Source organism: Sprattus sprattus, assembly GCF_963457725.1.
Source record: "Sprattus sprattus genome assembly, chromosome: 8".
Classification (NCBI taxonomy): Eukaryota; Metazoa; Chordata; class Actinopteri; order Clupeiformes; family Clupeidae; genus Sprattus; species Sprattus sprattus.
The window spans coordinates 7,235,935-7,258,899 of record NC_137927.1 but is presented as its reverse complement, the minus strand read 5'-3'; the positions used below and the strand labels follow the sequence as shown (position 1 = coordinate 7,258,899).

Genomic DNA, 22,965 nt, shown 5'->3' with positions numbered 1-22,965 from the left:
TTCCATCTCTGCCGATGGGGGAGTTCACGCGCCTCAAATGAGACAAGGTCGAAGCAAAGGTCAAGCGATTCAACACCTGCAACACACACACATATATGTGCAAACATGAACAGGCAATCTCATGTGCACACACACACACATGTGAATGAGCCAGTACACAGGAGCACTAGCCTGTACCTGAGACACCCCTGCCCTGGCCTGATGGGCTTTCTTGACGTCCCCCCAGTTGCCAGTGGCGAGGGAGTACTTGAGTCCGTCGGAGATGATCCTGGTCTTGATAGCCAGCTCCAGGTTGAAGTCTTTCCCGCGGTCGATGAACTTCTGTGCATAGATACGGATCTCCTTCAGCAGGTTCTTAAACATCCTAAGAGAATAACACACACACGCACTGCATCAGAGTCCTTCACAAACACACACCACAACAAAATAAACACCTGGACAACTTCATTAACTGATCATGGCTAGTTGCTCATAGCAGGTGTGTGTTACTCACCTGATCATAGCCACATGATCATAGCTGGTACATGTTACACATAGATTTATAGAGGTTATTAAAACTGTGGTTAATGTTAGAGCTGCTTGGAAGGTTTGAGAGGTTTGTTGCTTTGGTTTTGTTGTTGTTGTGATTGGCTGGTTTGTTATTGGTGTTGTGATGAATGGCGTGTTTGTTATTATTGTTATAGTTTTTCATAGTTTGGGTTGTTACTGATCCTTGTTTTGTTGTTGTTGTTTTTGTTGTTGTTTTTTTACCCTCTGAAAAGGAATGCCAACAGGGGTCCAGCCAAGTCCAGTCTCTTGTTGCCATAGTGATCTCTGTCATCAAGCTCCCGTCTGCCCAGCGCAGCCAGCAGCAGTCTGTGAACCATGTACCTGCACGCACGCGCACACACACACACACACACACAAATGGTGAGTATATGTGTGTGACTTCAATCACAATGAATTGCTAAACACAATTAATTGCTGATCACAATGATATAAGTTACAATAGTGAAGAATAGCAAGTGAGCATGAATGTGTGTGTGTGTGTGTGTGTGTGTGTGTGTGTGTCCTACCCCAGGAAGTAAGCCTTCTTGGTTTCGCAGAAGTCACTGACTCCCACATGCGGCAGCACCTCTTTTTGCAGCACCTCCTTGGCATACTTAATTCTCCTCTCCTTGGTGACGCCTGGCTTGGCACCACGGGACCCGATGAAGTTCAGCGCCACGTTCTGCTCCTGGATCACAAATGCCTCATCCAGGGACGGTTTCACCTGAGGGGGGGAGGGGCACACCAGACTCATGACTTTCAGATAAAGGCTGTAAGGATGTGTGCAGTTGAGTGTAATGACAGAGCAAAAACAGGCTGAGGTCATGGAGGGACTGGGTGAGAGGTGGGGTCAAAGCTGAGGAGGTCAAAGATGACTCACCATCTCCATCATCTCAGGGTCGTCGAAGTCGTAGATTATGTGCTCCAGGATGTCCCGGTCGGACACGAAGCCCAACGCACGGAACACGATAATGATGGGCACCTCCTGCCGAATGTACGGCAGAGTGGAGACGATTCGCTGGCCGATCGCACTCTTCTTCACACCCTACACACACACACACACAAAACAGACAGAACTCAATCCAGACCTGTTTCTCCTATGGGTATAATCTAACACAACCTTGTAATAAATATGATTATGTTGAGTGTGAAGATGAGTATGTGTGCACATGAGCATAAGTGTTTGTGTTAACATGAAAGTTAGAGAGTGAGAGTGAGAGAGAGAGAGAGAGTGTGAGAGAGAGAGAGAGTGAGAGTGAGAGCGAGAGCGAGAGCGAGAGCGAGAGTGAGAGCGAGAGTGAGAGTGAGAGTGAGAGTGAGAGCGAGAGAGCGCGAGAGAGAGAGAGAGTGAGAGTGAGAGTGAGAGTGAGAGTGAGAGTGAGAGTGAGAGAGTGAGAGTGAGAGAGTAAGAGTGAGAGAGAGTGAGTTACCTGTCCTCCTCTGGCCATCATGCTGACCCATATGGTGCTGGTGGGTCGTGAGGAGTTCTCCAGACAGGATCTACACTCTGCAGTGTAAGCGTACTTAGAGTCCTTCTTAGCGAACACGTAGACTGTGTTAGTGGCCATCTTCTCCTGAGCGATCAGCACCTACAAACACACACACACACACACACACACACACATACACCATTACAGAACTTATATCACATATCAGAACTTATGTCAGTAACCCAAAAACGATTTAAAACACATCTGAGCACCTTCTCGGAGCCGTTGATGATAAAGTAACCACCAGGGTCAAGGGGGCACTCGTTGAGCTCACACAAGTCACGGTCCGTCAGCCCACTCAGTAGGCAGTAGGTGGAGCGGAGCATGATGGGAATTTTTCCAATGAAGGTCTTCTGATGTTGAGTCAGCAGCTGATCCTCACCCTCCTTAATAATGGTCTTAGTGATGTCCACGTAGAGAGGGGCCGAATACCTTCACACACACACACACACACACGGCAAGGCAAACTTGAATTTTGCACATGAATTTCTATGGCACACAGGCGTGCTTGAGGTTTTGTGTGTGTGTGTTCATGAGTTGTGTGTGCATGTCCTACAAATTGAGCAATTGTACATGAGATAGTCTCTTGTGTGTGTGTCTTGCTTAAGGTTATACAGACGTACATGAGATTATGCCTGTGTGTGTTGATATAGTGGGTGGTATGTGAGGAGTGAGTGAGTGAGAGTGTGTGTGTGTGTGTGTGTGTGGTTGCGCTGATATACAGTGGGGGAAATAAGTACTTGAACCCCTGCCGATTTCGCAAGTTGCAAAGAAAGTTTTGATCTAGAATTGTAATGGTAGGTGTATTTTAGCAGTGAGAAACAGAATATCAACCAAAAAATCCAGAAAACTGCATTTTATAAGATTAAGACTTTATGATGCAAAAAATAAGTATTTGAACCCCCAAGCAAACAGCAAGAATTCTGGCTCCCAATGGCCAGTTATGTGCCCAAGAAGCACACAGAACAGTCCTCATTAGGTCTAACAAGGTATACCTGATCTCAACTGGTGACCTGTATAAAAGAAACCTGTCCAAAGAATCATACTTCACACCTTCAACCTCACCACCATGGGCAAGACCAAAGAGTTGTCCAAGGATGTCAGAGATAAGGTTGTAGACCTGCACAAGGCTGGAATGGGCTACAAAACCATTGGCAAGCAGCTTGGTGAGAAGCAGACAACTATTGGTGCGATTTTTCATAAATGGAAGCAACACCAAACAACTGTTAATCGCTCTAGGTCTGGGGCTCCATGCAAGATATCCCCTCATGCTGTATCGGTGATCATCCGAAAGGTGCAGAATAACCCCAGAACTACACAGGGGGAGCTTGTGAATGATCTCAAGGCAGCTGGGACCACAGTCACCAAGAAAACCATTGGCAACACACTACGCCGTAATTCTTTGAAGTACTGCAGCATTCGCAAGGTCCCCCTGCTCAAGGAAGCACATGTACAGGGCCATCTGAAGTTTGCCAATGAACACTTGAATTCTAAGGAGGATTGGGGGACAGGATGTGTTCAGATGAGACCAAAATGAAACTCTTTGGCATCAACTAGACGTGCTGCGTTTGGAGGGGGAAGAATGATGAATATGACACCATCCCCACCGTCAAGCATGGTGGTGGAAACATTATGATTTGGGCTGTTTCTCTGCAAAGGGCACAGGACGACTCCACCGCATCGAGGGGACTATGGATGGGGCCATGTAACGTGGAATATTGGGCTTGAACCTCATTCCCTCATTCCCTCCCATTGAAACGCAACCTTAAGGATTTGGAGAGGATCTGCAAAGAGGAGTGGACCAAAATCCCTCCTGAGATGTGTGTAAACCTGGTGAGCAACTACAAGAAATGTCTGCGCTGTGCTTGCCAACAAGGGTTATTCCACCAAGTACTAAGTCATGTTTTGCTAGGGGTTCAAATACTTATTTTCTGCATCAAATGCAAATAAAGTCATTAATGTTGTAAAATGCAGTTTTCGGATTTTTTTTGTTGATATTCTGTTTCTCACTGTTAAAATACACCTACCATTACAATTCTAGTTCACACATTTCTTTGCAAGTGGCCAAACTTGCGAAATCGGCAGGGGTTCAAATATTTATTTTCCCCACTGTACATACGTTTGTATCTGTGTGTACGTTTGTATCTGTGTGTACGTTTATATGATGCGCGCATGTGTGTGTGTGTGTGTGTGTGTGTGTGTGTGTGTGTGTGTGTGTGTGTGTCTTACGTGAGGTTGCGCAGTCGGGCCTCGTTGGGCATCATTGGCGAGGGCGCTCCATCTCTCTCCCAGTGAGTGGGCTTGGACAGGTAGATCTGTTCAAACTTCAACAGGTACCTTGGCTAAACACAAACACACATAGGATAGTGAGACAGACCCCTTCCATATTGAATCATACATCATCACATTATACACAAATAATACTTTAGCAGCTCACCTGTGTATGTGTGTGTGACCAGTTACTTAAACTCTCCTGATGTGTGTGTGCATGTCTCACCTATTTCAGTCCTCTGGTGTGTCTCATCTTTCGTGTGTGTGTGTGTGTGTGTGTGTGTGTGTGTGTGTGTGTGTGTGTCACTCTCACCGGTTCCTCTATCTCTCCTGACGTGTGTTGCGCCTCTGCCTGCAGGTCTATGGGTGGAGCGTCCTCTACGATCCTCTGTACGGACATCTGGATGAACTCATCGAAGGAGTCCAGCTGCTGCCGCACCAGACCCTTCTCATCAAAGTACGAGCTGCAGGGTCATAGAGGGCAAAGGTCAGACAAGTCACATTCTGCACATGCAAACAAACCACACGTATTCATAATCACTCTAAGGATGGCTGGTGTCAGAAACACAATTCAATTCAATTTTATTTGTATAGCGCCATAACAATACAATTGCCTCTAGGCGCTTAACAGAGCCCAGAGCCTAAACCCCCTTAGTGCATGCACGACATCAACAGGGGCAAGGAAAAACTCCCTGTTAGGCAGGAAGAAACCTTAAGCAGAACCACGGCACATAAGGGGGGACCCATCTGCTTGAGGTCGGCCGGGTGGAGACAGGAAGGTGGGACGGGGGGAAAGGGGGAAGGGGAAGGGTTGTGTGGCAGAAGGGGAAAGGAAGCAACAGGGGTTATACACAGCCAGCATTTAGTCACTGGACATAATAAGTATACAGACATCTGGTGTTAAATACATGATACAGGCAAGACCAGATTACTTTGCCAATAGGGATACTGTTAGAGGGGTAGGGGATGTAGGGACGAAGAAACATTTCAGTGGTGGCAATAATGTATATTGTATATAAATGCTAGCATAGGGTATTGGGTAGAGTAGATGTACGGCAATGCAGTGGCGGTGGGTGCGATTGGCCGAGAGTTCAGCTGTCCATGAACATGAAACACACAGAGGTAACCCGTTGCATGGCGATTCACAGACGTAACAGGTTATGAAGAGACACTGCTAGGTTAGTTGTGGCCTTCCTCCTCACCTGATGACGATCCAACAGGCTTCCTGCCACAGGTCCGGGGTGATCTCATCTTCGTCCTCATCGTACTGGATATCTGTGGGGATAAGGGCCGAATCACAGGACCTGTAATGTCTGTCTATTCCTCACATTGCAGCTAACGCTACCAAAAAGAGAAATGTTGATAGGCTAAATGTATTTAGGCGGACATGACCAAGGAGCCTTAACAGAAGAACATTTTTGAAAATTTGGCTTAAACACCCGATTTCTGCTGGCTAGCCAATCTCGCAGATCTACACATTTATAGATTTAGGCCAAACATGTTAAGATTAAGTTTAGAACTAGTTAGCACTTGATACACAGCTTACCAGCTAGCTAGCAGAGCAAGTTACCGACAAGTAATCAGTTTTAATTTACTTAGTTATGGGTTGATCGGACAAACCAAGTTCGCGAATAAGCTTCTAGTTCCACATATTTACAGGGGACCGTTTGTCGCAACACATATAACTACCGTTATCCCGCTGCGTAGTACATATCCCGCCACGCTAGCCAACTAAATGCACAGAGCGATCATAACGTTACTCGTGCTTCATTGTGAACTTCGAATGTGGTTAGAGTGAACTCCTGAATATGCTCCGTAAAACATACCTTCATCTTGATCATACATGGCCGCTGTTTAGTGGCCTGGTAACTACAGAAGATCAAATCTGCTTAAAGGGAAAAGTCTGCTTCACTCGATAGCTTATTATTTGCAGACGTTTTCCTTCCAAAACTAAACACAGGAAAATGGCGCCTGCATTATACGTCACTTCCTTCAGGCTGGAGCGCATCAGAATGTTAGCATATTACTGATATGAATTTATGTCTGTGTCACACAAGTCATCCTCAAAAATACATTTCTGTTTTTTTGGGTTAATCTTTGTGTCATCTTTCGACTGAACTGACCAAATTTCTGTAGATATTTTATGGCTGAAAAAGCATTCACTGTCAACTTCCTCTGATGTCATCAATTCTCGCGAACTGGTACATATCACATGTGGGCTGTTTAGGAGTTAACCTTGTCATTTATCTGAAACAGACACTGTAAGTATGTATACATTCTTACAGTTGTCTTTATGGCAGATGAGATGTTTAAGATGCTTCTGTGTGGCGAGACGGTCTTATTGTGACACATTAGAATGGACTGCATTGCTTTCCTCTAGTTTGCAGCGGTACGCTACAACCTCACCAGCCACTTCTTTGCGATGGATTGCACCATGTATCCGGTCTGGGAAAAATGGGATAACGCACTTCAGATGCTACCAAACTGGGCGAGGCGAACGGGCAGCAACGGGGAAAACGGACATCGGAAGAACCGTCAGACTGGCATCGGTGGAACCAGGAAGAGAGGAGAAGTTTGTTTTCCCTGAGCACGATGAACCCGAAGAGCTCAGAGACTCTCTCCCAGAGCATCTGCGCATCACGGACACCATGGTAACCAAAGAGAAGGTAAAGAGTAAGTCGGACACAGGCCCGCTTCGCGGGGCCCTTGAGCAGCAGGCGCGTGTCCTTTCCGAGATGAAAATCAAAGCGGACGAGGAGTCTCTCATCGAGTTCCACGATATAGGGTTCCAGGTGGAGGAGATCTCCAGGTCTCAGCAGAAGAGACGCAAGGAGCATAAAGTCTACGGCTCGCCAGACCCAGCTCAGCCGGTCAGCGACACACCCTGTTCGGGTTGTGGAGCTCTCATGCACTGTGCGGACCCCGACATCCCAGGCTACATAGCCAGCGAGAAATACGCGAGCTTGGTGGAGGATGCCACGCTCTTTAAAGCCATCTGTCAGCGTTGCTTCTTGCTCACGAACCACCAGAAAGCGCTGAGCGTCACCATGTCTAAGGAGGAGTATCGGGACATCGTGCGAGCCGTGAGGCCACAGAAAGCGCTTGTTATCCTAATCGTGGACCTCCTGGACCTCCCAGACTCCATAGTCCCGGACCTACAGGAGCTCGTTGGGCGCAACAAACAAATAGTAATCCTGGGGAACAAAGTTGACCTCCTCCCAGGAGATTCGCAGGACTACTTATCGCGGATCAGGAAGCGGCTGGTGCAGTACTGCGCAGAGGCAGGAGTCGCTGCTGGGGACCCGAAAGACGTTCACCTGATCAGCGCGAAGACCGGCTACGGCGTCGAGAAGCTCGTGTCCAGACTCCAGAAGTTGTGGCGCTACGAGGGAGACGTGTACCTAGTGGGCACCACCAACGCCGGGAAGTCCACGCTCTTCAACACGCTCCTGGAGTCCGATTACTGCAAGTCTCGAGCTTCTGAGGCCATTCACAAGGCAACGATCTCCCCCTGGCCTGGTAAGGATGTTCCTGAGAGTGTGTAAGAGAGGGACTGCTTCTGTGTGTGTGTGTGTGTCAGGGTGGGGATGTTATCTCTAATCAAATTCTTGCTGCTGGATCCTCACTGCAGCATCAAGTTGAACAAGTTGTGTGTATTCCGCAGGCACTACTCTGAACCTGTTGAAGTTCCCCATCATTAACCCGACTGTGCACCGCATGCAGCGTCGATCCGAGCGCCTGCTTCAGCACTCTGCACGGACACTAGAGGAGCTGGACCCAGAGGAGCAGCGCAAACTCCAGCAGCTCAGCAGACACGCATATCTCATAGGTAAGGACTATGTGTGTGTGTGTGTGTGTGTGGCTGTCTGACTCCAGGCGACGGCAGACACACGTACCTTGTGAATGAGAAGTGTATGTGTCATCCATCTGTGTAGTTTTTGTCTAGGGACATAAATCAGCTCTGGTGTGTGTGTGTGGGTGTGTGTATGGTGTGTAGGTCGCGTGGGCAGGACCTTCCGTGTGGAACCACCTAAGCGGTTGGAGCTGGCCTTTGACCCAGACATGGTGAGCTACAGTGCAGAGCCAGAGGAGGAGGAGGACTGCCGGAAACAAGCCAGTCAGAAGGCTGCTCCTTTTGAGCTGAGCTACAACGAGATCAAAGATGCACACTGGTTCTACGACACACCCGGCATCATGAAGGACAAAGATGTGAGAGAAAGAGAGAGTGTGTGTGTCTGTTTAATGTAAAACAGATGTTACTTTGCTAATGTGTGTCGGTACTGATGCTGTATCCATGGTGCTGGGGCTTGTATCTGCGTTGCCATGGCATTAGATCCTGAGTGTGCTGTCGGAGCAGGAAGTTAAGCAGGTGCTGCCAACCCAGGCCATCATGCCCCGCACCTTCATCCTGCCCCCCGGCTCCTGCCTCTTCCTGGGGGGTCTGGCACGCATCGACTACCTGGAGGTGAGCACTGACCCTTCACCTTTCATCGCTGACCCTTCACCCCTCCTCTCATCTCTGACCCTTCACCCCTCATCTCTGACCCTTCACCCCTCCTCTCTGACCCTTCACCCCTCCTCTCTGACCCTTCACCCCTCATCTCATCTCTGACCCTTCACCCCTCATCTCTGACCCTTCACCCCTCCTCTCTGACCCTTCACCCCTCCTCTCTGACCCTTCACCCCTCATCTCATCTCTGACCCTTCACCCCTCATCTCTGACCCTTCACCTTTCATCTCTGACCCTTCACCTCTCATCTCTGACCCTTCACCTCTCATCTCTGACCCTTCACCCCTCTTCTCTGACCCTTCCAATGTCAGTAGCTCAGACAGATGTTGAACCCTGTTGAACTTGGGACACTACTCTAGAATGGCTTCTTCCCCACTCTTCTCTTTCTGTGTTACTTTAGAATGAACTGTAAGGGGTAAAGAAGTCTTTTTTAAGTCATTTTTGTGTGTGTGTGTGTGTGTGTGTGTGTGTGTGTGTGTGTGTGTGTGTGTGTGTGTGTATGTAGGGTGCTCACTCGTGCTGGTTCTCCGTACTGGCTTCCTCTCGAGTTCCTGTTCACGTGACCACTCTGGAGAAAGCAGACAGCATCTACCACAGGCACGCAGGGAAAGAACTACTCAAGGTTAGTGTTGTGTTCTCAGAATTACTTGCATGTACATCCTGTTTCAGAGTTTCATGTAGAGCTGCAGTGGAAGTGTCATGTTTTTTAAGCTAAAATGTGTGTGTGTTGGTTTTAATGCAGGTCCCTATGGGAGGGGAGGACCGTATGAGGGATTTCCCACCTCTTGTTCCACAGGACTTTGAGCTGATTGGTCAAGGTCCTAGCGTTGCTGTCTGTGACATCAAGCTGTCATCTGCAGGTACACCAATCACTCTTAAAGGGAAACAAGGTTTTTCAACTTAGGCCCTATTATAAGAACTTTCACTATGGGCAACTATGAAAAATAGGGTCAGGTTGAAAAAAAAATATTTTTGAAATCCTGCTAATTCCCTTTAAGCAAGTTCTCTACTCTCCCTCACTCCTTAACCCTGAAGCTCCTGAACATGGGGTCCATTATTCATCTATTACATTCCTCTGATTCCTGAGCCCATCACACTCAAGAACATAGTTGGCATTTACTTTTGATCTTGGGTCATTGCTGTTTGGCTCGAGCTAGCCTCTGATACACCTCTACCTCAGGGGCCCTAACTCCACCTGTGATTGGTTGCTGTTGCAGGATGGGTGACGGTGACGGGGATGGAGGGGGACAAGCTCCGCATCCGAGGCCATGCCCCAGAGGCTGCCGGGATGTGTCTGCGCACACCGCCGCTGCTGCCGCACATCGCCATGGTGAGGGGAGAGCGAATCAAGAAGTCACCGGCGTACAAACCTCGCCGCCCACACGCACTGCTCGAATTGAGCCTCGCCAAACACAAAGCTAAGAAGAGGAGCTGATGTCTGTGAGAGTGTCAATAAGAGTGTGTGAGTGGGAGAGTGTGAGATGGAGATTAAGAGGACTGCGTGTGTGTTAAGTGGACTGCGTGTGTGTAAAGGGGACTGCGTGTGTGTAAAGGGGACTGCGTGTGTGTAAAGGGGACTGCGTGGGAAACAGCATGTCTGAGTGTGTGGTCTTTTGGGTATGTAACTGATAAACTGTAAATAAATTTATAACTCTATTTTTGTGAAAAGTTACTTTATTTCTTTTATAATTTTTGGGTGCAGTCTGTGATTTTTACTAGTGCTGTCAGTTTAACGCGTTATTAACGTCGTTAACGCAAACACATTTTTTTTTTTTTAGGTTAACATTCTTTTTGACCTCGCAAACTGTGTAGTAGGCTAACGTTACGTTTGAGTGAATGGTGAGCGCGATACAGCGAAAAATGGATGATAAAAAGCTTCTAAATAGAAAGTTTATCTTTAAAAGTTGTGTTGTGCAAAAGAAGCGAGCTTGAGCTGAAAATGTCAACAGGCAGCTGGCTGAAAGCACAGAAGTAGGCTTACCTTTTATTGGTAACCTATCTGTTACGGTTCATTGTTTTTGAAATAAGAGGCCTGTCTTCTATGTTCACAGCAAACTTGAAAAAAAGAAAATATTAAGCCATGGTTTACCTGCACTATAGTCCTTGTTTATCTGAAATGTGCACTTTATAATTTCATTTTGTACCGCCCTGTTTGGCAATGTTGTTTTTGTACAAATTTGCGATTAATCGCGATTAATTTTGAGTTAACCATTACAAAAATGCGATTAATCGTGATTAAATATTTTAAACGTCTGACAGCACTAATTTTTACAAACACTATTTGTTAAATACAGCTAATCTCTGGGGTTTGTACACAGTGCTACCTCTGTAAATGGTAAACAAACATAGTGGCTGGGATCGAGCCATAGACAATTACAACAAATCAACACATTGTTTCTGCAGCATGGAAAGGGGGGGGGGGTACTTTCAGATCAGTATCTGGCTTGTGGAATCACTCAGTCAGAACACAGATGCTGTGAAATACAAGACTTTATTGAGCTGCTCGTACTCTCTCTCTCTATATATATATATATAATACAGCACACCTTACAGAAAACCGGCCAATCATTGAGCCAGAAAACATCTGCCCAATTGGCCAAGAGCGCCGCTTGGCGGGACATTGGGAGTGCACCGGATTGGCCACTCAAGAGCTGCTCAACACTGGCAGACACCTGGCTAGACCGCATGAGCAATGACATTGCCCAAATAGCGTTGCACAACTAAGAGCACACAGAACAATTATCATCTGATAGGATGAGGCATGAGATATATACGTGATATGAGAAATACACACTTACAGTAGTAATGAGACATTGCTCTACTGAGGAAAATAATCAGACAATGATATGAGAGACACTTTAACAGGAAGAGGAAGTCCTAACCGTCTACAGAGTGTGTTTACATAAGGAGTCTCAAAAGGTCACGGTTTAAAAGGTTGAGCCAGTCCTATTACAGCTGACCAGTTTCACTTTGGCATAAACAGGAAAATAATATTGCACCAAACATCTTACTTTGCAGGCTGGGTAGCCTTGTGTGTGTGTTTGTGTCAGAGAGAGAGGGCAAAAAAAAATGATATAAGCTTTGGAAGCACAGGTAAGTGTGTGTGTTGTTCAGGCACTACACAAACAGGGTCACCAAAACCACCAGAGGACAGGAACGATTGTCAAGGCATCAAAGAGCTCAACTCATCCAAAACACAGACAGGCACAGATACACACACAGCCTGCCTGGACAACAAGTAAGAAAAACAAATTTCTTTGGAACCTAGTGTAAGAAAAGAAAAGTGTGCATGTGTTCAAACGAACAATAAGGGGCATACCATGCAGCTACTTGGGACTCGCTCCGCTGTGTGTGTGAAGCTACAGGTGTGTCCATAAGTAATTGCAGCTCTGGATCAGCCGATTTGCACCAGATCTAGGAAGGTGTTACATGGGGCCCTAACCAATGTAAAAACATCTTACATTCACACACACAGACGCGCACACTCACACACACGCACACACACTGACCCTCCCTCTGACGGTGCATCTCACTGGTTGCTGTGTCGGGTTGCCGAATCCAGGTAGTACACGTTGACCAGGTGACGGTTGAGATGGCGACGGTAGTCAAGCTCTTGTGGAAAGGAGCGGTCACAGAAGATGCAGGTGTGTGTGAGGTGGGGGGCAGTCTTGGTGAGGGGGGGTGAGGGCAGTGAGTGCGTGGGGGAGGGCAGTGATTCAGTGGGGGTGGGGGGATCTGTGGTTTTGCCCACGCCCCCTCGCAAGCCGGAGTCATCACTGCGTTCGGAAGCGCTGTCGCTGAGGTCACTTCCTCCGTCGTGGCTGTGGATGCCCTCATCATCCTCCGCCTCTGCTGGCTTGGCACCGCCCATCGGCCCCGGTAACAGAAGCGAGGGAGATGGCGTGTTCTCTGTGGGGGTTGGGAACCCGTCCGGGGGAGTCTGGGGTAAATCTTGAGGTGTCTGGGGCAAATGTGATGAAAGTTGGGAGAGATCTGTGGAAGTCTGGGGCAGGTGTGATGAAGGTTGGGGCAGATCTGTGGAAGTCTGGGGCAGGTGTGATGAAGGTTGGGGCAGATCTGTGGAAGTCTGGGGCAGGTGTGATGAAGGTTGGGGCAGATCTGTGGAAGTCTGGGGCAGATCTGTGGAAGTCTGGGGCAGGTGTGGGGGAGTCTTGTGGTGGGGCTGGTCAGATGATGTCTGTACCCCTGTGTGTTTGGGGGTTTGGAGGGGTTCTGCAGCCGTCTCGGCCTTGTCTTTAGGAAGCTGGAGCTGCTGTTTTGGGATCTGGATCTTGTCTGCAGTGATGTGAAGTTTGTTAGTTAGAGACTGACGCTTGTAAAATGGGATCTTCAGTTTGTCTGTGGATATCTGCGTGTTCTCTGTGTTAGTCTGGGCTTCCTCTGCAACAGTCTGGGGTTCAGCAGTGGTGGCGTGGGCTTGGACTGGACCAGTCTGGGGTTTGTCTGCGGTAATCTGTAGTTTGTCTGCAGTAATCTGTGGTTTGTCTGCAGTAATCTGGGGTTTGTCTGTGGTAATCTTGGGTTTATCTGCAGTAATCTGGCGTTTGTCTGCAGTAATCTGGGGTTTGTCTGTGGTAATCTTGGGTTTATCTGCGGTAATCTGGCGTTTGTCTGCAGTAATCTGGGGTTTGTCTGTGATAATCTTGGGTTTGTCTGCGGTAATCTGGCCTTTGTCTGCCGTAATCTGGGGTTTGTCTGCGGTAATCTGGAGTTTGTCTGCGGTAATCTGGAGTTTGTCTGCGGTAATCTGGAGTTTGTCTGCGGTAATCTGGATTTTGTCTGTGGTAATATGTGGTTTGTCTGTGATAATATGTGGTTTGTCTGCAGTAATCTGGGGTTTGTCTGCAGTACTCTGGGGTTTGTTTGTGGTAGTCTGGGGTTTTTCCATCTTTGCCGTCTGCTTTTTGTTCTTCACTACTGCCCAGTCTTTCTGCTCAACCCTCGTTTCCTCCTTTGGCCTCCCTTCCTCCCTCTTTGTCAGACCTAAAGAGTTGCGTTCAGGGGAGGTGCAATTCAGAGCCAATCCCAGCACAGGGGCCAGCCCTATGTGACACGAGGGAGTGGTCGGAGTGGGTGGGGTTTGATCTGTCTCCACCTCCTTTTCTCCCTCCATCTCTCTCTGCACGTGGGTGCTTTTGGGTACGTCGGTGGGGTGGGCATCGCTGCTCCTTCCTTTGGTTTGGAGGAGTCTGGGGAGGGGGGATGGCTTGAGCTGGTCGGGGGTGGGCGGAGGGGTGTCACATGAGGGAGGGAGGGTCTGCGCAGGGGGCTCTATTTTCCTGCGTTTGGGTTTGGTCAGGCTGGTGTGTGTGTGTGAGGGAGAGGACTCAGAGTTAGGCTTCTGCTGCTTCCTCTTGGCCGCCTTCCTCTTGGTTCCCGTGGAGACGTCAGCCGACAGGCCAACGTCTGTCTGGGCGGGGCTTGCTTGAGAGGCAGGGCTCGTCTGAGGGGCGGGACTCTGCTGGGCCTTGGGTGGGCGCTTGGTTGCTTTCCTGGGCGTCTTCTTCTCCTCCACTTTTTGACTCATCACCTCTTCCCTCCGTTTCTCCGGCTGCTCTTCTCTTCTCTCGCCCTCCTCTCTCCCCTTCTCCTCTCCCAGCTTCTTCTCTCTCTCTGCCCGTTCCTCTCTCCGCTCTCTCTCCATATCCACCTCCCTCACACTCTTCTGTTTCACTCCTGCCTTCTCTCGTTTGGATCCCTGTTTTACGTCACTCTCTCTCTTTCTCTGCGACTTTGACATTTTCTTCCGTTCCTTCTCCTTCACTTTTTCCCTCCTGTCCTCTGTTTGGTTCACATTCTCTTTCTCTGGATCAGTTTTCCCGCGCGGTTTCTTCTCCTTCTTGCAGCTCCGCTTTCGCCCACTAGAGGACTCCTCACTCTCACGGCTCTTCTTGGTGGAGAGGTTGATAGGCCCCACATTCGACTCGGGTTCCGCCGCCTTACTGACCTCGGGCAAATGCATGTGGACTGACCGGACACGCGTTGAGTCTGGTGATGATACAGGGGTGGAGTTGCCGGAAGAGCTGCCAGAGTCGTCTGGCTTCTTGACCTTCTTGAGTTTGACCTTTGACACGTCCATGGTGATGTCCTGGCAGCCGGGGTGGCGGGACTTGATGTGGTACTGCAGGTTGCATTTCTTGGAGGCTGCGTACTTGCAAACGGGGCAGAGGAACTGACGCGGGTTGACGTGCAGCTCCACATGCTTTTTGAAGTTGCTGCGGTCGGCCGTCTTGTACTGGCAGTACGGGCAGCTCAGCGGCTTCGGCCCGTTATGCACCTGACGCGCGTGACGAGTCACCTCATGCTGATTGGCCGCCAGGTAGCTACAACTATCACACTTAAACGGCCGTTCACCTGAGAGAGAGAGGGACAGATGGATGGAAAGGAGAGAGAGAGAGTGAGAGGGAGAGTGACAGATGGATGGAAAGGAGAGAGAGAGAGTGAGAGGGAGAGTGACAGATGGATGGAAAGGAGAGAGAGAGAGTGAGAGGGAGAGTGACAGATGGATGGAAAGGAGAGAGATAGAAAAGATACAGAGAGAGAAGAGGAGAGAGATGGAGAGAGCGGGGGGAGGGAGAGGAGAGGTATAAGCACACACACTGGAGGGGTCTCTGTTCTACATGCAGGAGACATCATGCTGAGAATCCATATGGGGGACACATCACATCACATCAAATCACACACACACACACACACACACACACACACACTAGGGGTGGGCGATATGGGCAAAAAAGAATATCTCGATATTTTTTTATATTTTGACGATAACGATAATTGGACGATATTTAAAAAAAATGTGATTGGAATTCTCAGAGTTATACCTTCTATGAGATTGCAATAATGGGCACAACTTTTTTTTTGTCTTTAAACTAAAATAACTTAATTGAACTGCAATGCAGAAATATTGAACTCTTGTAATAAAGTGCTCCATGCATCCATGAGAATTATTGCACATCAACAGCAGTTCTTATGGGCTTATTAAACTTAAAATTCTGTCCAGGATTGTACAAAAATACAAATACATGAGCATTAGAGCATGGATCGGGACAAATTTTTCTGTCCGAGCCCAGCCCGGTCCGACAGAATAGTAACTGAGCCCGGACCGAGTCCGACAGCCATTAAAATATTACATTTTTTCGATTCCGACGGAATCAATTTCTCAACTGTTCATAGTACTAATGCCACATTGACGTACGTTTTTTATGAATAGCCTGGCTTTATTAAACTGGGCATCAACAGTTAAATGCTCTCTCTCACAAACAAGCGCTGTTAAACGCACAAGCGTACACAATAAGGCCAATTAGCATATTTAAATTTAATTATTCACATTGCAAGAACGTTTAGTAAAATGGTGCGTCTCCTTTAAGATGAGCACGTACAGGGAGGGACAACGGTGACGCAAAGTTTGGATGTAGCGACAAACATTAATTTGCTGTGAAAGTGTTAACCAGTATGTGAGTAACGTGAGTTTTATTAAAGCATAGCGTGTGTAATGTGTAGCTATTTCATTCCGTTTGCTAACCTTTCCTGCTGTCTGCATTTACTAACCAGCAGCAGACGTAAAGGAAAGGGAATTAACCCCGAAGTTAAAAACATGCAATCTACTTCGGCCGTGGAGCAATTTACTCCCCTTCAATCTCCAACTACGTTCAGAGACAGACAGCAAGAAAGGTGAACAAACGGAATGAAATAGCTACACATTACACACGCTATGTTTTAATAAAACTCACGTTTTATGCTACACCAACGGAGGCACAAAAGACATCACCATGCGCTGCTAACCTGTTGCAAAGTGGATGCGAGAGGCCATGTCACGTGATCACGTAGGCCCACTAGTCATGTGAGCGCAGTGCTGTGGGAAGCGCTGCTGCGCCGTAGGCTATATTAAGAACATGATGTGAACAGTTTCCCCGTGCGTGTCATTGTTTTTGGCAAAGTCATTTAAATACTCGATAATGTAATTTTGCACATCGTGTGAACAACAATGACGATTTCATCGCAGACGACATATATCGCCCACCCCTAACACACACACACACACACACACACAGCACAAACCTGACTGCCTCCTTACCCAAACCCAACTGCTCCACGGAAGGCAACAGACAAAAGAAATGTACACTTTTACTCCCAACATGTTAACATGGCAACTACAAGCTGAACTGTGAACTGCTGGGGTCACACGTTAAAATGGCTCCTGGTGGACTGTGTGTCTGAGCATGCAAGTGTGTGTGTTGACCTACCTGAGTGTGTTCTCATGTGACGTGTAAGGTGTGTCTTCTGGGAGCTGGAGTACTCGCAGTATGGACAACGGAACGGACGCTCCCCTGGGAAAAAGAGCAAACTTTAAAACACTCACACAGAGACAAAAGGGAAACATTTCACAAAACATACCGATGTGTGTGTGTGTGTGTGTGTGTGTGTGTGTGTGCGTACGTACATACCTGTGTGTGTGCGGATATGCTGAACATAGTTGTTCTTGCGGTCGGAGAAGTAGCAGCATTGGTTGCAGGTGAACAGCTTGCTAGGGAAATGATTACGCAGGTGCTTCTTCCAGTGGTACCCACTCACTGTAGTGTAAGAACAGATAGTGCACCTACACACACACACACACACACACACACGGGTACAGCGCGGTCAGAAATCAGAAAGGGCCCAACAGTAGCTGTAGTACCAGCCGTGACACAAGATAGGTAAAATAAAGATGGCTAGTCTGATTACATTAAAGTAACAGTATGTAGCAATTGTACTTTAGGGTTAGGGTTAGGATTAGCAATTTTACCTTAAAATAACAGCTTAAAAAATTGGGGCGCTACAATGACTTTTAATCTTAGAATGGCCTCTGTGCCACTGCCATACCAGGGTCCGTAGGCATATAACTGCACTATGTACGTTTCTGGAAGCCGCCAAAGTACTACTCTCTGCCGGACTAGTAAGTAACTTATATGCCGTCTGGCTTTGTCTTTTGTTGCACTTGCTTGATGTTTGACTGTGTTAGGAAAGTTGTTGACTCACTAGTTTGTCATAGTGTCAAAGTAAGCAAATTTCAACAGGTTTCGCTAGGTTTATCCACTAGCATCTCGTCAGCGATTAGCAATTCCTCCGTTGTGCTGCTTTAACAACACAGATGTCCTTTTTTCGTTTTAGTAAGCACCAAACACCCCACTTCCTGCTCAAGGTTAGGAGTGTTTGGAGTGAGGAATTGAGATTCACATACAGTACAATCACTGTGATCAGACGCACACACACTTCCTCTGCAGCTGTGGGTCCCAGTCTTGGACACACTCAAACCATCATCTATACACTCTTCAACACACACAAATACACGCGCACATACGCACACACACCCACACTCACTTGTAGACACGCTGTTCGTTGCCCTCCTTGTTGTGGTGCTTGAGGTGGGCCAAGTAGTGATCATAGCGGTTGGTGTTGTAGCCACACCTCTCACAGCGAATCACGCCTTTCCCATTGGCCGCTCCCTCAGGCCCCTCCCCTCCCTCTGGTGGCGGGGTGGGCCCGGCAGCCGTCGCCTCGTTGGCGGGCTCCTCAGCCCCGCTGGCACCATTGACGACGATAAGCTTCTTGGCGCTATGGATACGGATGTGATGGATGAAGTCCTCCTCACTCTGGGCCTGGTACTGGCAGGGCTTACAGTGGAAAGGCTTCCTCTTCTTAGAAGTGTCCAAAACCACCACCGGTGGCGCCCCCTGCGGGATCGGGCTATGCCTGCATGCATACACACACAAATAACACACACACACACACACACACACACACACACACACACACACACAGATCATGAAAAAACAGGATAATCCGATCTGCTAAGTGTGAGTATATGTGTGTGTGTTTGTGTGTTCACAGATGTGCAAGTTAGACAGCCACAGTTTGTATGAATTTGTCTAAAAGAGAGATAGAGTGTGTGTGTGTGTGTGTGTGTGTGTGTGTGTGTGTGTGTGCCTCACCTGCGCTTCAGAGAAACCCGTGCAGCCGGCGTTTTGGGGGGAGGAGCTCTGGAGGTGGAGAGATCTTCAGCCCCGCCCACCTCTTCCTGCTCTTCCTCTTCCACAATGCCATTCTCCTCTGATGTTTGTGCGTGTGTCTGAGGCTGTGGCAGCTCCGTGTACGTGTGTGTGTGTTCGTAGCTGCCGTAGCGCTGCAAGAGTGTGTGTTCATCTTCCTCACTGTCGCTGCTGTAACTTGACGCCACAGGCTTCAACTCGGCCATCTGCTTCTCCTCCCCGGCCCCGCCCACCCCCTCACAAACCCCGCCCATACCATCCGACGTCAGTGCCACATTGGCCAGCATCACCAGCTGCGGGGCCGGCAGATCAGCATTAGGCCCCTCCTCCTCACTCAGACCCATGCCTCCAGAGAACACGCCCACAGTCACAGGGAAGACCGCCTCTGCTGCCATCATCGGTCAGCTGACAGGAAACAGGAAATTACACGGTTTAGGCATCATGCATTAGATATTGGGGCAGACATTTATGTAATAAAAAAATCTGTGTATGGGAAATAAATATCATTATTGTTTTTACAATTCTTATTCTTTTTCAAAAGTGGGGTTGGCGTGCCATGTGACTTATGCTATACTGCAGTTGCTCTGGTGAGCCACACAACACAGGGGGCGTGATAAGTGATGTTCAACCAAAACAGGAAGTGACTCAGGCCACATGTACCCCACTTCCTGCTTCTACCCCAGGGTAACACGTAACATACACAAAGAACTAGCATGTGAGTCTCTGGACTGAGCATTTACAGAGAGGATAAAGAACTGACTAATATAACACCTCTTTGTATGCCTGCCCCCCCCCCCCCCCCCCCCATGTAAACAGCCCATTATGTCAGTGTCACGCCTCTGTCTGACCTCACCCAACTCTGACTACAACGAAACTTAACCTGGGCCTGCATGTGAGCATGTGTGAGTGTCAGGGAGGGAGGTATGAAACTTCTCTATTTGTGTGTGTGAGGCAGACATGGGGGCAGGGTGGTTAAAGTTAAGTGGATTAGAAGTTAGAAGTTGTGGCCTCTCAGCCCTGATGTTTACCCAGTGCGCTGGGTAGAAGGATGAGACAGTGACTAGCATGAAGTTCATTTCCCCTGTCAATCATCTCACCACTGGAGTCTTTAGGATTCGATCAAAACAGACATTCTTTCACCGACTCCCCCGTGTCGCTGCATTGCTGGCTCTAATTTTTGCCTTTGGTTATCCAACACCCCTCTGTACCCAACTGCCTTCGCGTGTGATACTCTGGCTGCCTGTTGTTGGATGACCTTGTTTTGATTAGTTTAGCTCGTGCGGCATCCCTCCAACAATAGGGCATCGCACAGTAGACGGAGCTCGATTATTCGGCCATTTTAGAACATTAACAACAGCAAGCCGCACGCACGCCCATACGACGCAAAGCGGCGACACAACACACTGAATCTGACAATAATTTAGCCATGAGTTTTCACTTGGAATCACGCTGCAAAAATGGCCGATGGAAAGTTTCGAAGCCACACACCAGGTGAAAATCTCCGCAGTTTAATTTATTTAACTTGCTGAAGAACTCCCTCTAGGGCAAACAAGAACTCTGCCTCGGTGTGTTAACATAACTGGTCTTTGGTACCAAACCAGTGAGAAAAGTAAACAATGCCCAACTTTTGTCTGTTGTACAAAGCGAAGTTTCTTTGAGCGTAGCCATTGCCCGAGCTCGTTTCTCTGCCATGTTTCCCTTCGATAAAGAAGTCACTTTCCGCAACACACCCGAAAACAGCTTACTCGATTGAAGTTCCAACCTAACGACGGAGGGAGAAATCAATGCCATTACGCAGTAATCACAGAAAATACCGAGAGGGGTTGAATTCAACCGCTGGAAAAAGTCGCTGTCCAGCAACACAACTGTGACGGTGCTCAACTCCGCTACAAGCACTGCTCGGCACAAAACTATTTTCCGGAAGCAGACAAGACACTGTCGAGTTAAGTTCTCCAAAGTTACCCAAACTCAAACTACTACACAGCGCAAGGGATTCAAAGTTGTAAAGTATTCCAGAATATGTTTCGAGCAAAAATTCCATGTTAACTCAGTGTGTGTGTTTGGCTAGCCGTGGTCCTGATCTCCGTGCTGAAATCAGCCCTGGACAGCGCCTCTCCCTTTCAGCGCAACCCCCACACATTCACACACTGCCTCCATTTTAAAACAGTTCTTCTAACTTCAATTCCCATGCATTGTTACCAGTAACACGGTGTTACTTCCGTGGTAAAGTCGACAGTCGACAACTTACCGATAGAGATGGTCCGTTGCCCTTCGATATTTTTTGTAGATCGTGATTTTCAAACTTTTTAAGAGCGTTTGTTCAAGGAAGTGCAAGTCTCCACACATTCCAACACATCGCCGTTCTTTCGCAGGACAAGCTGACGTCAGCACGCGCAAGCTCGTGCTTCTCCCGGGGCTGTCCTTGGTCTGGCGGTTTTATGTTGTAGGCCTACGCGATTGTGTCCATAAATAAAGTGGTTGAAAGGAATTGCTAAGGAAATGTCATTGCCAAATGCAAACTTAAACTTAATTTAGACAGTGTTGAATGTGTTGCTAATACAAATCATCGCAAATAAAAAATAATATGCTTACTCCACTGCTATATACGGGCAGTAAAGCTGAACCTCTAACCTACTCTACATCAGCGTAAACCATGGGGGAACTTTTAGGGGACCTTATCAGAGACCAATCAAAGAAGCCTCTCATGATCTACAACTCCTTATCTCAGACAGTTAGACATCTAGAAGTGCAGGCTTCTGTGACAGTGGAAATCTTCGGACCTTCACAGGGTTCTGTATGTTTCTTTAATGAGTGTGTAATGTCATTATATCATGTACAATTTCAAGACATAAAAAACAAATTGATATATATTTTTGAACACAGCCTGCAAGTATAATATTAATAGTATAATTAAAATTATATAATTTAATGTCAATAAATCACCAGAGACAAGTTAATAAGAATGTATATGTCAGGTCAAATTTAGCAGGAGCAGCTTGCTTGAGGATGAAAACAGTGTGGAAAGAGTTGTTACTGTTCTGATAACTAAAAATATATATATAATCCCTCCCTAAATTTCCTAAGGCTGTTTGTGTTTGTGAGTGTGGTGCTCCGTAGAGGGCCCCCAGAGTGATCTGCTCCTCAGACTCACAGCTCAGTATATCCTGGGTCAGGCCTTACATCTTACCTCATGAAACTTACCAAAATGTACCCAGCTCAGTATATCCTGGGTCAGGCCTTACATCTTACCTCATGAAACTTTCCAAAACTTACCCAGCTCAGTATATCCTGGGTCAGGCCTTACATCTTACCTCATGAAACTTACCAAAACTTACCCAGCTCAGTATATCCTGGGTCAGGCCTTACATCTTACCTCATGAAACTTACCAAAACTTACCCAGCTCAGTATATCCTGGGTCAGGCCTTACATCTTACCTCATGAAACTTACCTAAACTTACCCAGCTCAGTATATCCTGGGTCAGGCCTTACATCTTACCTCATGAAACTTACCAAAACTTACCCAGCTCAGTATATCCTGGGTCAGGCCTTACATCTTACCTCATGAAACTTACCAAAACTTACCCAGCTCAGTATATCCTGGGTCAGGCCTTACATCTTACCTCATGAAACTTACCAAAACTTACCCAGCTCAGTATATCCTGGGTCAGGCCTTACATCTTACCTCATGAAACTTACCAAAACTTACCCAGCTCAGTATATCCTGGGTCAGGCCTTACATCTTACCTCATGAAACTTACCAAAACTTACCCAGCTCAGTATATCCTGGGTCAGGCCTTACATCTTACCTCATGAAACTTACCAAAACTTACCCAGCTCAGTATATCCTGGGTCAGGCCTTACATCTTACCTCATGAAACTTACCAAAACCTACCCAGCTCAGTATATCCTGGGTCAGGCCTTACATCTTACCTCATGAAACTTACCTAAACTTACCCAGCTCAGTATATCCTGGGTCGGGCCTTACATCTTACCTCATGAAACTTACCAAAACTTACCAAATTACCTGAGCCATACACTACATGTGACTGGTCTGACTCTGAGCCATAAAGGTCATGTGACTAACCTTCATAAAAAGTCAATAGGAGAAACATTGCA

General features: G+C 47.6%; 3 protein-coding genes across 3 annotated transcripts in view; 1 reads left to right on the top strand and 2 right to left on the bottom strand.

The window, feature by feature from the left end:
* Positions 1-6,240, bottom strand: part of polr2b (RNA polymerase II subunit B) — a 13,949-nt gene extending 7,709 nt beyond the window's left edge. Inside the window, exons 1-11 of the mRNA XM_080843623.1 lie at positions 6,116-6,240; positions 5,492-5,564; positions 4,603-4,753; positions 4,248-4,360; positions 2,231-2,450; positions 1,959-2,117; positions 1,409-1,573; positions 1,056-1,252; positions 751-870; positions 178-364; positions 1-76 (exon numbers count right to left, since the gene is read on the bottom strand). The exon at positions 1-76 is cut by the window's left edge and continues 68 nt beyond it. Of these exons, the coding sequence (XP_080699749.1) occupies positions 1-76; positions 178-364; positions 751-870; positions 1,056-1,252; positions 1,409-1,573; positions 1,959-2,117; positions 2,231-2,450; positions 4,248-4,360; positions 4,603-4,753; positions 5,492-5,564; positions 6,116-6,134 (1,480 nt within the window). The 5' untranslated portion in view covers positions 6,135-6,240. The remainder of the gene's footprint in view (positions 77-177; positions 365-750; positions 871-1,055; positions 1,253-1,408; positions 1,574-1,958; positions 2,118-2,230; positions 2,451-4,247; positions 4,361-4,602; positions 4,754-5,491; positions 5,565-6,115) is intronic.
* A 328-nt stretch (positions 6,241-6,568) lies between these two features.
* Positions 6,569-10,313, top strand: noa1 (nitric oxide associated 1). The gene is made up of 7 exons (XM_080843291.1): positions 6,569-7,808; positions 7,954-8,118; positions 8,287-8,498; positions 8,623-8,754; positions 9,305-9,421; positions 9,542-9,659; positions 10,017-10,313. The coding sequence occupies exons 1-7, from the start codon at positions 6,590-6,592 to the stop codon at positions 10,232-10,234; spliced, it is 2,181 nt and encodes a 726-aa protein (XP_080699417.1). The 5' UTR covers positions 6,569-6,589; the 3' UTR covers positions 10,235-10,313.
* A 1,002-nt stretch (positions 10,314-11,315) lies between these two features.
* rest (RE1-silencing transcription factor) lies at positions 11,316-21,211 on the bottom strand. Its single transcript, XM_080843027.1, has 6 exons — positions 21,097-21,211; positions 18,792-19,253; positions 18,181-18,552; positions 17,268-17,419; positions 17,067-17,150; positions 11,316-15,174 (listed from the first exon to the last, which is right to left on the bottom strand). Exons 2-6 carry the CDS (start codon positions 19,244-19,246, stop codon positions 12,329-12,331), a joined length of 3,909 nt encoding a protein of 1,302 aa, XP_080699153.1. The 5' UTR covers positions 19,247-19,253; positions 21,097-21,211; the 3' UTR covers positions 11,316-12,328.
* Positions 21,212-22,965: the final 1,754 nt, after the last annotated feature.

Coding starts and splice junctions, on each gene's coding strand:
- rest (XM_080843027.1), bottom strand. CDS start 19,246: ATGATGGCAGCAGAGGCGGTCTTCCCTGTGACTGTGGGCGTGTTCTCT. Junction 18,553..18,791: donor CGGGTTTCTCTGAAGCGCAG/GTGAGGCACACA, acceptor GTATGCATGCAG/GCATAGCCCGATCCCGCAGG. Junction 15,175..17,066: donor TCACATGAGAACACACTCAG/GTAGGTCAACAC, acceptor TCTCTCTCTCAG/GTGAACGGCCGTTTAAGTGT.
- noa1 (XM_080843291.1), top strand. CDS start 6,590: ATGAGATGTTTAAGATGCTTCTGTGTGGCGAGACGGTCTTATTGTGAC. Junction 8,755..9,304: donor CACGCATCGACTACCTGGAG/GTGAGCACTGAC, acceptor GTGTGTATGTAG/GGTGCTCACTCGTGCTGGTT. Junction 9,660..10,016: donor CATCAAGCTGTCATCTGCAG/GTACACCAATCA, acceptor TTGCTGTTGCAG/GATGGGTGACGGTGACGGGG.